Source organism: Cherax quadricarinatus, chromosome 17, assembly GCF_038502225.1.
Source record: "Cherax quadricarinatus isolate ZL_2023a chromosome 17, ASM3850222v1, whole genome shotgun sequence".
NCBI lineage: Eukaryota > Metazoa > Arthropoda > Malacostraca > Decapoda > Parastacidae > Cherax > Cherax quadricarinatus.
The window spans coordinates 22231860-22246257 of record NC_091308.1 but is presented as its reverse complement, the minus strand read 5'-3'; the positions used below and the strand labels follow the sequence as shown (position 1 = coordinate 22246257).

The 14398-nt window shown below is 37.7% G+C and overlaps 1 protein-coding gene across 7 annotated transcripts in view; it reads right to left on the bottom strand.

Annotated features, from left to right (window-relative positions):
* The window catches only part of LOC128686383 (thialysine N-epsilon-acetyltransferase), a 122636-nt gene that overhangs the window by 79830 nt on the left and 28408 nt on the right, over window positions 1-14398 (bottom strand). For 6 of the 7 annotated variants that reach the window (XM_070085855.1, XM_070085857.1, XM_070085856.1 and 3 more), the window contains one exon: window positions 14088-14218. In XM_070085855.1, coding sequence (XP_069941956.1) covers window positions 14088-14205 — 118 coding nt within the window. In that variant the 5' untranslated portion in view covers window positions 14206-14218. Of the gene's footprint in view, window positions 1-11708; window positions 11799-14087; window positions 14221-14398 lie in introns of those variants that run through there. The other variant, XM_070085861.1, reaches the window with a different exon arrangement.

Below are 14398 nucleotides of genomic sequence, written 5' to 3'. Positions count from 1 at the left end.
TTTTGCAACAATAATGCTTATGCCTCACGTCTATAAGCATAATATAAAAGCATACTGGTCCACAGATCAGCTAATTTGTACCCCATCCTTCAGTGAAATAATACCAGTGAACAGGTTTATCTTACTGTTACGTATGTTGCACTTCTCTGACAAAACCAGGCCTGACAGAAGTGACAGGTTATACAAGATTAGAAATGTTTTCATGTATCTCAAACAAAAGTTCAGGATATACTTTTATCCATTCAAGAATCTTGTAATTGACGAGTCTTTGATTTTGTTCAAAGGTAGACTGTCATTCAAGCAGTATATACCGAGCAAGAGGAACCGCTTTGGTATAAAATTGTTTGTACTCTGTGATTGTGACAGTGGCCTGGTGTTGGATATTGTTGTATACACGGGTAGTAAAACATTGAAAGATACCAAGATGTTATTGGGTATCTCAGGTGACGTAGTGAGAAACATGATGGCACCTTATCTTGGTAAGGGCCATACATTATATACCGATAACTGGTACACAAGCCCATTACTCAGTGATTTCATGCAAGTGAACAAGACAGATGTGTGTGGCACAGTGCGTTCTAATCGTAAACATATGCCCAGGCTCAACGCAGGTGTTCGTGGTGATGACGTGCAGGTGTTTACTGCCAATGACATCATGGCATTACGGTGGCATGACAAACGAGATGTCACATTGTTGACAACCATTCACCGTAATGAAATGCAAGACAGTGGCAAAGTTGATCGAGTGACTAATGAACGTATTCGAAAACCAGTGTCAGTGATTGATTATACACAAAACATGCGCTTGGTTGACAAGTGTGACATGCAGATTGGTTTTGTTGACTGTGTTCGTAAGAGTTACAAGTGGTACATGAAACTTTTCTTCCATCTCATGGACATTTCAATGCTGAATGCATATAATATGTACCAAATAAAGACTGGTAACAGACCACCGTATGGTGAATTTTGTTTGTCTGTTGTCAGACAACTCATAATGAAGTACCAGGTAACAACACCTGCAATACAACATGGTCCTCGAATTCATCACAATATACCCAAGCGTTTGAGGAGAGAAGGTGATCATTTCATAATACAGCTTCCTTCAACTCAAAAGAAATTTGCTCAGAAGAGCTGCATTGTCTGTGCACAAACAAAACGACGGCAACAAAGACGCAAAGACACTCGGTTTATGTGTGAGGAATGTAAGGTGCCTCTGTGCATGGTGCCTTGTTTCAAGGAGTTCCACAAGCTCCAGCAGTTCTAAAACCATGTCCAGTGATTGTAAATATGTAAATATATGATAGAACATTAGTATTATACAATATTTGTGCATGTTTATTGTAATAAACAACAGTGGTAAACAATAATATGATAACTTTAGTGCGGTTATTGTGTTCAATACAGTGAGTATATATGTATCAATTATATACAGTATTGGTCTCTCAGGCCCCAAATGTTAGTAGGAATAGAAAAAAATTGGAAAAGAAAAGAAAAAACAACTAAAACAACAAAATAATATAATATGCGTATGTGGAATTCGTCGATGTTGCCGCCACCACATCATTTTCTATAAACTTCTTGGCACTGTATCTCGGTAAGTAATGATCAGATTCTAATTTTTTTTTGTTTTATTACCTTCACAAAAATATGCTCTTTAATTCTGTAAGAAAAAATATTTTTTTTTTTTTTTCAAAATTTCTTCAGATTTTGGCCTTGGACCCTGAAAGGGTTAAGGGGCACATAAAGGCTGAAAAATTAAAACCCCAACAAGTGTTCAATTGTGATGAAACAGGCCTGTTTAGGAAGAAAATGCAAAACAGGACCTACATTACTCAGGAGGAAAAGGCACTCCCAGGACACAAGCCAGAAAAGGACTTGTTACTGAAGTCTTTATGGAAGGGGATTCCCCTTCCAAACAATAGAACACCTTCATCCTCTGCCCTCCTACTGTCTCATCACTTATCAGCAAGTCCACAATAAGGGTAAGTGTGATGTTATTATTGTTTAATTGTGCATGTATCATTGTTTTCTGTGTAGGGAAATGTATATTTCATGTAAAAAAATTATTTTGTTTAATATTTTTGTGTGTCTGGAACAGATTAATTGGATTTCCATTATTTCTTACGGCGAAAATTAATTTGGTTAAAGGCTAAATCGATTAAAGCCTAGCTCTCTGGCATTAACTGAGGGTCCACTGTAATTTTATTCTCAGTACAGTGGAACCTTGGGTGTCGAACTAACTTCATTCCAGATGTCGGTTCGGCAAACAAAATGGTCAACAAGCAAACCAATTTTTCCCATAAAGAAAAATGTAAATAGTATCAGAAATCTTCCCTATGAGGATAAACTGAGGACCCTGAATCTGCACACTCTCGAAAGGCGTAGAATTAGGGGGGATATGATCGAGGTGTATAAATGGAAAACAGGAATAAATAAAGGGGATGTAAATAGCGTGCTGAAAATTTCCAGCCAAGACAGGACTCACAGCAATGGTTTCAAGTTGGAAAAATTCAGATTCAGGAAGGATATAGGAAAGCACTGGTTTGGTAATAGAGTTGTGGATGAGTGGAACAAACTCCTGAGTACAGTTATTCAGGCTAAAACGTTGTGTAGTTTTAAAAACAGGTTAGATAAATACATGAGTGGGTGTGGGTGAGTGTGAGTTGGACCTGACTAGTTTGTGCTGCTGGGTCTGGTGCAGTGCTCCATCCTCGAGTTTAGGTGACCAGACTGGGTGGGTCATTGGGCTAATCCAGGGGGGGGTTCATTGGTCTTATCGGGGGGGGAACACATGGACCTGCTCCGCATGGGTCAGTAGGCCTGTTGCAGTGTTCCTTCTTTCTTATGTTCTAATTAATCTGTTCCAGACCAAAAATGACAAAAATAATGATTTATTAATAATAATGTACTAACTACTACATAAAATAATGTATAAAATTATACAGCACAGGGAAACTGTGAAAATGAAAATTTAACTGAAATGCTGTAAAGTGGAACCCCGGTTTTTGTGATTAATCCTTTCGAAAAAGTCTGATGAAAACTGTATCATACGAAAACTGAAGCAATATTTCCCATAAGAAATAATGTAAATCCATTTAATCCATTCCAGACACCCAAAAATATTAACAAAAAATACATTTTATAGAGAATAACTATAGTTTTTCATATAGAAAACAATGAGAAATAAATATAAATGACTAGTGAAATGGATAAATGAACATTTAACATCACTTTTACCTTTATTGAAGACTCTTGTTGGCATATGGAAGACGGCTAGGAGGGGAGAGGGAGGAGAGTTTATCTCCATGAGAACTTCAGGTATCAAGGCCCTATCTGGGGTTACTTCCCTTCTTTGTCTTTTACTGGCACTAGGACGAGCTTGAGTCACTGGACCCATTACACAAAAAATCTGGTCAGAGGTCTGTTTCCGGCATCTCTAAGATCTGCCCAAAATGGGACAAGGCATTGTCATTGAACATGTTGCAGACATGGCTTGCAACAGCTTTTTTAGGCTGACATTTCTCCACAAAACACTGCAACTCATTTCACTTTGCACACGTCCTTAATCACTGAAGGCGGCACATTCTCCCTTCTCTCTTCCTCTTCCTCTGAAGCAATTTCCTCAGCTGTGATCTGTTGCTGTTCCAGTTGAAGGCCTTGCAGCTCTTCAGTGGTTAGCTCTTTCCTGTGGCTGTTCACCAACTCTTCCACATCCAACCTCATGGACTTTCCCAAAGACACAATAGATTCCACAACAGGCATAGGGTCATCAGGATCAGCCTCAAACCCTTCAAAATCCTTCTCAACTGTATATGAAAACTGGGACAAAATTTCGATGAAAAAAGTCGTCAAAAACCAAATCGTACGAAAACTAGGGCATACAAAAACCGAGGTTTGATTGTACAGTAAATTAAAATTTAAATGCCTCTTACCTGTCAGAGGAGAGCTAATGGCATACTGGAAGCAGGAGGCAGAGGAGAGGAAGGGGTATGTTACTGCCTGGAAGGAGAGTCACCTAATAATATGTCAGGCAACTGTCATTCTGGTGTTGTTTCTCTTCTTTGATTCTTTTCAACACTAGGCAACTGTCCATCTGATGGTGTTTCTATTCTTTGTCTCTTTTCACCACTAACACCTTGTTCTGACTCACTGGTTCTTTGTCTAAAAACCTGTCCAGTGAGGTTTGTTTCAGGTTCCATTTTAAGAGTTGTCTGAAGGAAACATAAACACATATGCAGTTTAATGTGATCCTTTATTGACAACGTTTTGCCCACACAGTGGGCTTTTTCAAGTCACAAACTGCATATGAGTTTATGTTTCCATTGTGTCGGTATTTTATACCATTTATTTTCAACAGTTGTCTGAATTGAGACATTACACTGTCATTGTACACGTTCGAGAGATGGATGGCCACTGCTTCGTCTGGATGGTATTTTTCTGCAAATTCCTGCACTTTATGCCATTTAGCACACATTTCCTTGACAAGAGCAATAGGCACATCATCCCATCTCTCCTCTTCCTCTGATGACAGCTCCTCTGCTGCAATCTAATGCTGCTCCTTCTGAAGGTATACAAATTCTTCTGTGGTGAGTTCAGTTCTATGCTCCTCCACCAACTCCTCCACATCATTTTCAGTCACCTCTAGGTCCAAAGTCTTTCCCAGGGACACAATATCCTCTACCAGCTCAGGCTCATTTTCAAAGCCTTCAGAATCCCTGGTTGCCACAAAGTCAGGACACAATTTCTTCTATGCTGGCTTCATGGTCCTGGAAGACATCCCCCCAGGCTTTGTCTATAAACCTCAAGCAAGTGAGGATATTGAAACAGTCCTTCCAGAACTTCCTGAGGGTTAAATTTGTTTCTGAAGTGACTTCAAAGCACCTTTCAAAAAGTGCTTTGGTGTAGAGTTTCTTAAAGTTAGAAATGACCTGCTGGTCCATGGGCTGGATTACAGGGTGGTGTTAGGAGGCAAGAACTTCACAATTATTAAGCTGAACTCCTCCAGCAACTCACTTTCCAAGTTTGGAGGGTGAGCAGGAGCATTATCCATAAGTAAGAGGGCCCTGAGTGGCAGTTGTTTTTTAATGAGGTAGTTTTTGACAATGGGAGCAAAGACCTCATGAATGCACTCAATAAAAAAATTGTCTTGTTACCCAAGCTTTCATGTTGGCCATTCACATTACAGCCAATTTGCTTTTCATATTGCTCTTCTTAAAAACTCATGGGTTTTCAGAATGATAAAACAAGTAAGAGCTTCAGATTCAAATCCCCACTTGCATTACCACACAGTAACAGAGTGAGCCTGTCTTTCACTGGCTTGTGTCCTGGCAGTGACTTTTCCTCTTCAGTTACATAAGTCCATTGGACATTTTCTTCCAGAAGAGGCCTATCTCATCACAATTAAAGACTTGTTGGGGGGAAATCCCTCAACCTCTACATACTCTTGGAATTCAGTAACATACTTTCATACAGCCAGGAGGCTGCCAGTAAACAGTGGCAGCCTCCCCATGCCTAGCCACACTATGACTGCCACTTCTTTTCTTAAAATTATCAAACCAACCCTTACTAGCCTTGAAGGATTGCATTTCAGCACTTGTTCCAGGATTTTTGTTTTAGAAGGTTATCATGCAACCGCCTCGCTTTTTCACAAATAATGGCCTCTGAAACACTATCACCATGTAACTGTTTTTCATTTATCCAAATCAACATGAGTTTTCCAACCTCTTCAGTAATTTGTGGCCTTTGCCTTGATATTACTTTTGCACCTTTTGCTGGGTCAGCTGCTTTAATTTTTTCCCTTTGGCCCAGTATCATGCTAATGGTAGACTTCGATTTACCAAAAAACTCAATAGTACTTTTTACAACTTTTTTTTTTTTGCTTTCATCTCTTTATCCTTCTTTGGACCCATGATAGTTTATCTCACAATAAAAAAAAATTGTGCCAAAACTGCAAAATAACAAGAAAATATCACAAAATGCACAACAAGAGCTCAAGAGATGTTTACAGCATGCACATTAGTCTCTGTACTGACTGAAACCCACACTGTGGACTCTGTCTAGTGAACACGTGATCTGAGCGTTGTCAGTTGACAACCAAGGCAACGTATGAAAACCAAATCAAACAAATCGGTTCAAAAACCGATTTGTTCAACAACTAGTCCATTCGACAACAGAGGTTCCACTGTATCTGTAATCCTCTCAATCATTAAAACATAGATTGTGTCCCCTTTATGTTAATATGCCAGAATCTTCGTCACCCATAAACATAATCAAACTTGTAATTCCTTATCAGTTAAACTTGATAAAAGCTATATAGCATGAACTAAAAGGATATTCAATTCTCTTGCATTTATTGTAACTCCTAAATTTATACCTACATGCACCTAAGAGACTGTATGTATAAAATTGCAGAAACTGTCATTCCCTTTTTAATCTTAAGTTAGTCTCAAGTTTGCCTGAAATGCTTTGCATATTAAGGGGCTTTCTGCATGCACACCTAAATGTCCTTCACCTTTGTACAAACATTGTATCCTGCTGAAATAAAGTATTATTGTTATTATTATATAGTGTGTGAGGAGCTTGAACTTCCAGCAACTGTGTGCAAGCATGTTAGATAGGAGTGAGTGGAGACAAACGAAATCAAATCAAATCAAGTTTATTCTCTATAAAGATTACAATGTGGGGTTTACATATTTTAGGATATTGTGTGGTTTACATGCTATAAAATACTAATTACTGAGAGGGCCACTATCACACCTAGCATGGCTAGGCATTTCAGGCAGACTAAGATTAATTCATAACTCTAAATTATTATAGATAATGGAACAAGTTGGTATTAAGGCTAAGTAACTACATTACACTTTGTAAAATTAGCAATGTCAATACTTTTGTTTTGGTACCATACATAGTTTCTATATTGGAGTATCACAGGCAAACTTATGACTAGTTAGGATTCATTATTTTAAGATTCGTATTTCTGTGTTTATAGTCAACTGGGTGAGTGTGTGAGTGTAAGTGTGAACCACCAGGTGGTTTTCATGTAGTTAGCTGATGGGGTGTATCAGGGAGATAAGATGTTTTCTAACGGTAGTTTTGAAAGTGATGAATGTGTCTGCAGTTCTAGAGTTTTCAGGTAGGGTGTTCCAGATTTTAGGCCCTCTGACATACATTGAATTTTTGTAAAGGTTTAGTCAGACATGGGGAATATCATAGAGATGTTTGTGTCTGGTGTTATGCCTGTGGATCCTGTCACAACTATCAAGAAAGCCTTTTAGGTCAAGGTTAATATTGGAATTTAAGGTCCTGTAGATGTAGATTGCACATTAGTAAGTGTGGATGTTCTGAACAGTGAGTAAGTTTAGATCTATGAAGAGTGGGGGAGGTGTGTTTCCTGGGATGGGATTGCGTGATTATTCTTACTGCGGCTTTTTGTTGGGTTATTATTGGCTTTAGGTGTGTTGCTACAGTTGATCCCCAAGCACAAATAGCATAGATGAGGTATGGATAAATGAGTGAATGGTATAGTGTGAGAAGGGCAGATTGCAGCATGTAGCATCGTATCTTGGAGAGGATCCCAACCGTTTTGGATACTTTTTTTGTTATGTGTTGGATATAGGTGCTGAAATCCAGGTTGTTGTCGAGGTATAGGCCTAGAAAGTTGCCCTCATTATGTCTGGCAATTAGAGTGTTGTTGATCTTAATGTTAAGTTGTACAACACCTGCTCTGCTACCAAACATAATATAGCAGGTTTTGTCAGTGTTAAGTGTAAGTTTATTGGCTGTCATCCAAGTAGATATTTTTAACAGCTCCTCATTAACAATGGTGTTGAGGGTGGCAAGAATAGGGTGAGAGATGACATAAGTCGTGTTGTCAGCAAAGAGAATGCGTTTCAGGTGTTGGGATATGTTAGGAAGTTCATTGATGTATACGAGAAAGAGTAGGGGACCAAGGACACTTCCCTGTGGCACTCCAGTATCAAGTGGCTGTGTTGATGAGGCTGTCTTTAATGGTGACATACTGATACCTATTAGTAAGGTAGGATTTGAAATATGCAAGTGCATGGCCTCTTATACCATAACGGTCAAGTTTGTGGAGTAGGATGGTCTACTGTGTCAAAAGCTTTTCTTAGATCAATAAAAAGTCCTAGCAGATATTCCTTATTTTCCAATGCTGTGTAAAGCAGATCCAACATTTTTACAATTGCATCATTAGTGCTTTTATTTTTTCTGAAGCCAAATTGGCAGGGACTGAGTATGTTTTGTGCTGATATAAATGAATATAGTCTCCTGTGCACGAGTTTCTCAGAGATTTTGGATAACAATGGTAAGTTTGATATTGGCCTAGAGTTGTTTACATAACAAATTGGTGTAACAAATGGTTTTTATGACTTGGCGTGCTGTTGAAGTGTGAGTAAAGCAATATTTATGAAAGGATTCAGGGAAACCAGTTAGCCGGACTTGAGTCCTGGAGGTGAGGAGTATAGTGCCTGCCTGCACTCTGAAGGAGGGGTGTTGATGTGTTGCAGTTTTAACTGTAGTGTAAGCATGCCTTTAGTAGCACAGTGATGGAGTGAATGATGAAAGTATTTCTTCTTTTTCTGGTCACCCTGCCTTGGTGGTAAATGGCCAATGTGTTAATAAAAAAAAAAATTATCTGGTCAATAACAGAATGTAAACTGTTTCTTCAACGTTCCAAAAATAAGAATGTGAATAACAAGAAATTAGTATCCTCATTTTGCTAACAATACCTAACTGATATTATTTGTCACGTTTCACAGAAGATGACTTTATTTCCTAAGAAAATACATTAGCTATACAGTGGACCCCCGGTTAACGAACTTTTTTCATTCCAGTAGTATGTTCAGGTGCCAGTACTGACCGAATTTTTTCCCATAAGGAATATTGTGAAGTAGATTAGTCCATTTCAGACCCCCAAACATACACGTACAAACGCACTTACATAAATACACTTACATAATTGGTCGCATTTGGAGGTGATCGTTAAGCGGGGGTCCACTGTATTTGTATGAAGGAAGGAGGGGTAGGGGTCATCCTTGAAAAGGCTGGAGGGAGGGGGTAAAGGAGGTTTTGTGTTTGAGGGGCTTGGACTTCCAGCAAGCGTGTGTGAGCGTGTTAGATAGGAGTAAATGGAAACGAATGATTTTTGGGACCTGACGAGCTGTTGAAGTATGAGCAGCGTAATATTTAGTGAAGGGATTTAGGGAAACTGGTTAGCTGGGCTTGAGTCCTGGAAATGGGAAGTACAATGCCTCCACTTTAAAGGAGGGGTTTGGGATATTAACAGTTTAGAGGGACTTCTAAACTGTCGTATCTGAGCCCCTCTGCAAAGATAGTGATTATGTGTGAGTGAGGTGAAAGTGCTTGATGATGATGAAAGTATTTTCTTTTTGAGGATTTTCTTTCTTTTTGGGTCACCCTGCCTCGGTGGGAGACGGCTGACTTGTTAAAAAAAAAGAAAAAAATGTTTCTTACAAGAAAAAGTCCATGCAAGAGGACCCCACTTTACAGTGCTTCACTTTACAGCATTTTACTAATGCAGCGGTTTTCAGTTGTACCCATTCTTCATTTATTCAGACTTACTACAATAAATATATTCACCACCCACTGTAAGGTAGAGACGAAAATATTTTAAGGTAAGTAATGTGTGTATTGTATATGTATTTTTAAGGCCTAGCTCTATTGCTCACTTAATATATGATAGTGCAAACATGTTATCAGGCTTTTATATGTAGTATTTGAAAGTGACAAAAGGCTGTTTCACTTTGCAGCAATTTTTGCTTTACAGTGGTAGCCTGGAATCTAACCTGTTGCATTTAGTGGGGCCCTCCTGTACTTCTGCATGGCATTTCAGGTGAGGTCTAATACTAACAATTTGTTGTATGTAAGAGCACAGCCTATGATTCAGTGTAGTGGCTTTCATTTGTGCCTTACAATATTTTATTACGTGTAAACTACATTACCTATATACGTATTGCAGAAAAAAAATAAATTATTTGTACAGTGGTACCTTGACTTATGAGTTTAATTCGTTCTGTGACTGAGCTCGTAACTCAATTTGCTCATATATCAAATCAATTTTCCTCATTGAAATTAGCTGAAATGCCATTAATCCATTCCAGGGGAATTCCTGGCTCTCAGGAGGCAGGAGAAAATACTTCAATATGATGCTAATGGCAACTCTACGGCTTATTTATCTATCACAATTGATCTAATATGACATAATAAACAATATAAACAACATAGAAACATGATACAGTAGGGCCCTCACTTTACGGTATTTCGCCTTACAGTGATCCTCTAATATGGCAATTTCAAATTATGACTGAAATTTGCTATATAGTGAGCGGTCTTTCAAATATGGCACACCACACCCAGTTTGTTTACATTCTCCATGAGCACAACTCTCTATTACGTCTGGAAATTTTCCAAAATTTCAAGCATTTTAAAGTTATTGCATATTTTATATGTACATGTACTCTGATAATTATACTTATATGTACCTGTACCTAAATATACTTACACACTGTGCTGGCATGCAGGTACACATTAAAATCACTAAGAGTCTCTACTTGACGCCATATACATGTAATCTCTTGGGCTCATTAAATATCATATATTACATTAATATAGACATTTCCATTAATCCATCTATGATATTTTTTTCAAAATTATATAATAAACACACTACATAACATATAAACACAATACATACACCCACAGTATAAAAACTGACATAAATATAAGATTTGTTTGCCAAGCAGTTTGTAGGATTGTTGGAAGAATTACGTTTTCTCTAGTCAAACACCAGTTACTTAACTAGAAATTTATACCTTTCATATGCCCTCACTTTATCTATAGCTATTCACAACCCTTGTGGGTTTAGCACTTCTTTTTTATTATGATTATAATAATAACTTGTAATAAGAACAGTAACTTGTACTAATAATAGTGAAACCTCAAAAATCGAACGTATCACATATTGAACGTTTCGAAAATAGGACCATTTTTTCGGACAAATTGTGTCCATATTATCGAACGCGCCCCTATTTTCGGACCGCCGGGTACGGGACATGTCCACAGGCCCGCTCTGTCCGTGCAGGCGCCGTGAGCAGTCTAGCTTTGTTTATGCTTGAATGAACACTAACCTGCGCTCTCATTCACACATTTTACGATTATTTTGTTGTGTTTAGTGCTTGTAGGACTGTGAAATAAGCTGCCATGGGCCCAAAGAAACTTGCTAGTGGTACCCCTGTGGTAAAGAAAGTGAGAAACACCATAGATGTGAAGAAGGAAATAATACAGAAGTATGAGAGTGGTGTGAGACTTGTTGAGCTTACCAGGATGTATGGGAAAAACAAGTCGACCATCGGTTCTATCCTGTCAAAGAAAGAACAAATCAAGGAAGCTGATGTTGCAAAAGCTGTTAATATGCTAACCAAAAAAAGACCACAAATAGTTGAAGAGGTTGAGAAGTTGTTGCTGGTGTGGGTCAAGAATAAAGAGATTGCAGGTGATAGTGTTTCAGAGATGATTATTTGCGAAAAGGCAAGGAAGTTGCATGCCGATCTGGTACAGAAAACTCCTGGAACCAGTGCTGATAGTGAATTTAAGGCCAGCAAGAGCTTCATCTGGAGCATCATCTGGCATTAAAAGACAGAGAAGGGAAGTAACCCCAGAGAGGGCTTTACCTGAAGTCCTCATGAAGGGGGATTCTCCTTCCAAACACTAACCCCAACTCCCTCTCTCCTCCTCCCTATCTTCCAGATGCCATCACCAATCTTCAATAAAGGTAAGTAAAAATTTTATTTTATATGTATTACTATACATAATTAAAAACTATAGTATTTGTTGTATGTAAAACTGTAATTAATCTCTATAAAATGTATTTTTTGTGTGAATATTTTTGGGTTTCTGGAACGGATTAATTGTATTTCCATTATTTCTTATGGGAAATATTGCTTCAAATTTCAGACTTTTCGAATTTAGAACTAGCTCCTGGAACGGATTAAGTTCGATTTTTGAGGTTCCACTGTAACTTGTAATAATAATAATTTGTAATAATAATAATTTGTAATAACATTAATAATAATAATTTGTCAGAGCATCATTCCTTCTAAAAATTACATGAGAATGGAAGTGTTGGTCTTTATTTATTCTACTTTATCAACGTGGCGACAACTTGTACACAATGTAAAGTGTTTGTATTATGGTATAATACAAACGTGTATGAACGAAGACTAAACATGTTTGCCTGGTTTGTTTACGTAATATGTGGGTGGGGTGGGGCAGGGGTTGGCTCGCAACTTAAAGCATAAAATCGACTGAGAGACGGCTCGTAACTTGGAAAACTCGTAAATTGGGGCACTCGTAAGTCAAGGTACCACCGTATTTGTATTTATATTTGTTGTGGTCTACTGAATCTAAGACTTTTCTAAGATCAATAAAGTGACCCATTGGATACTCATTATTTTCTAGGGATGAAAAAGAGTGAGTCAAGCACTTTTAGTATTTTATCAAGCATACTTCATGCATACTTTTTCCTGGCTTAAAACCAAACTGACAAGAATACAGTGGTACCTTGCCTTATAAGTGCCCCAATTTAGGAGTTTTCTGAGTTATGAGCCGTTGCTCGGCTGATTTTTTGCTTTGAGTTGCAAGCCAAAATCCGAGTTACGAGCGAGCTTCAGATACACCGCCACTAGTTGGCACAGTGAATGCCACAACATCCGCCCATTATCCCAGCGTTTTGTGGTTATTTTGCCAAATTTCTTTTTTTAATCATGGGGCCTAAGAAAGTAAGTGCAAAGGACAGTGCTGAGAAGAGGAGGAGGATGATGTCCATTCAATGAAATCATAGAAAAACATGAGAAAATTGCTTTTGTTTCAGTGTTTTCCTTACAAAACTAGTGATCTAGTGCAGTTAGCCTCACAAACACTCTTTTTTCTCTTATAATAAAACTTCAGAAAGGCAAGACTGGGAAGATATGGTCAGAGTGATAATTATTTTTCCCTCAGGAGTGGCCGCCACCACTCATCACATAATGACATACTTTATTCATTCTAGAGTATATATTATGTTTCTATGTTATCTATATTGTTTATGTCATCTTATGTTATCTATATTGTTTATGTCATATTAGATCAACTGTGATAGATAAATAAGCTGTAGAGTTGATATTAGCATTATATTGAAGTATTTTCTCCTGGCTTCCGAGAGCCAGGCATTCCGCTGGAACGGATTAATGGCATTTCACTTAATTTCTATGAGGAAAACTGATCTGATATACTACTAGCAAACTGAGTTACAAGCTCAGTCACGAAATAAATTAAACTCATAAGTCAAGGTACCACTGTATAATATTTAGTTACGAATGCTTACATTTGCTTATATATTATTTGTCCAAAATTTTTAAATACTGGTAATAAGGGAAGGTTAGAAATTAGCCCATAGGTGATTTCTGCTGGGTTTCCATTTTTTATTTTTTGGGGATTGCTAGCTGAATTATGTTTTGGAAAATTTATATTTTTATAAATCTGTTGAACAATGCTGCAATAGCATTCTGACAGTACATATTTGGACTGAGGTTAAAAGAGGCATTGCACTGATCAAGTATGGTATAACATAGGTATGTATACATAGATAAACAACAGCCAAAAGAGGCATAGCACCAGTAAAAAATAGAGATATACAGTACACAGACAATAGTCAAAAGAGACATAGTACAGTGGTACCTCGAGTTACGAAGGCTGTTCGAGTGCCGATACCGAACAAATTTGTTCCCATAAGGAATAATGTAAATTAGATTAGTCCGTTTCAGACCCCTAAAAATACACTTACAAAAGCACCTACAAAAATATACTTACATAAATGTTCGAGTTGGGAGCTGTTCAAAACTCGAGGTGCCAGTGTGCTAACTAAATATAATATATGCAACAGTCAAAAAGTGTACTTTAATTTCATCTTTCAAGAAATATACAGTAATTTTATATTAAAACAGTCAGAAAAGAATATGTAGTTTTCTGTATGCAAACACAGGTACATGATTCAATAAAAAAAAAATGTTTACCTTTAGCAGTAATGATGGAGTGATGAGGAAGTTTCTGATATTCAGCAGATTCTTGAATCAACTGCATCAAGAGCTTGCAATCACACCTTCTTGCTTTCCTTATAGTAACTTCAGTCATAATTTCACTCTTTCTGAGAGAGAAAAATATTACCCTCCAAAGTATTAAACTTTTCATGGCTACAACTTACCAAATTATTTATCATTTTAATCAGGAATCACTAAACCTGTAGGGTCATACAGCACTAGGGAATGACAGCCATTCAGATTTGATCCAAGGAATGCAAGGGTAAGTGCAGTTTCTTAGATCAAGA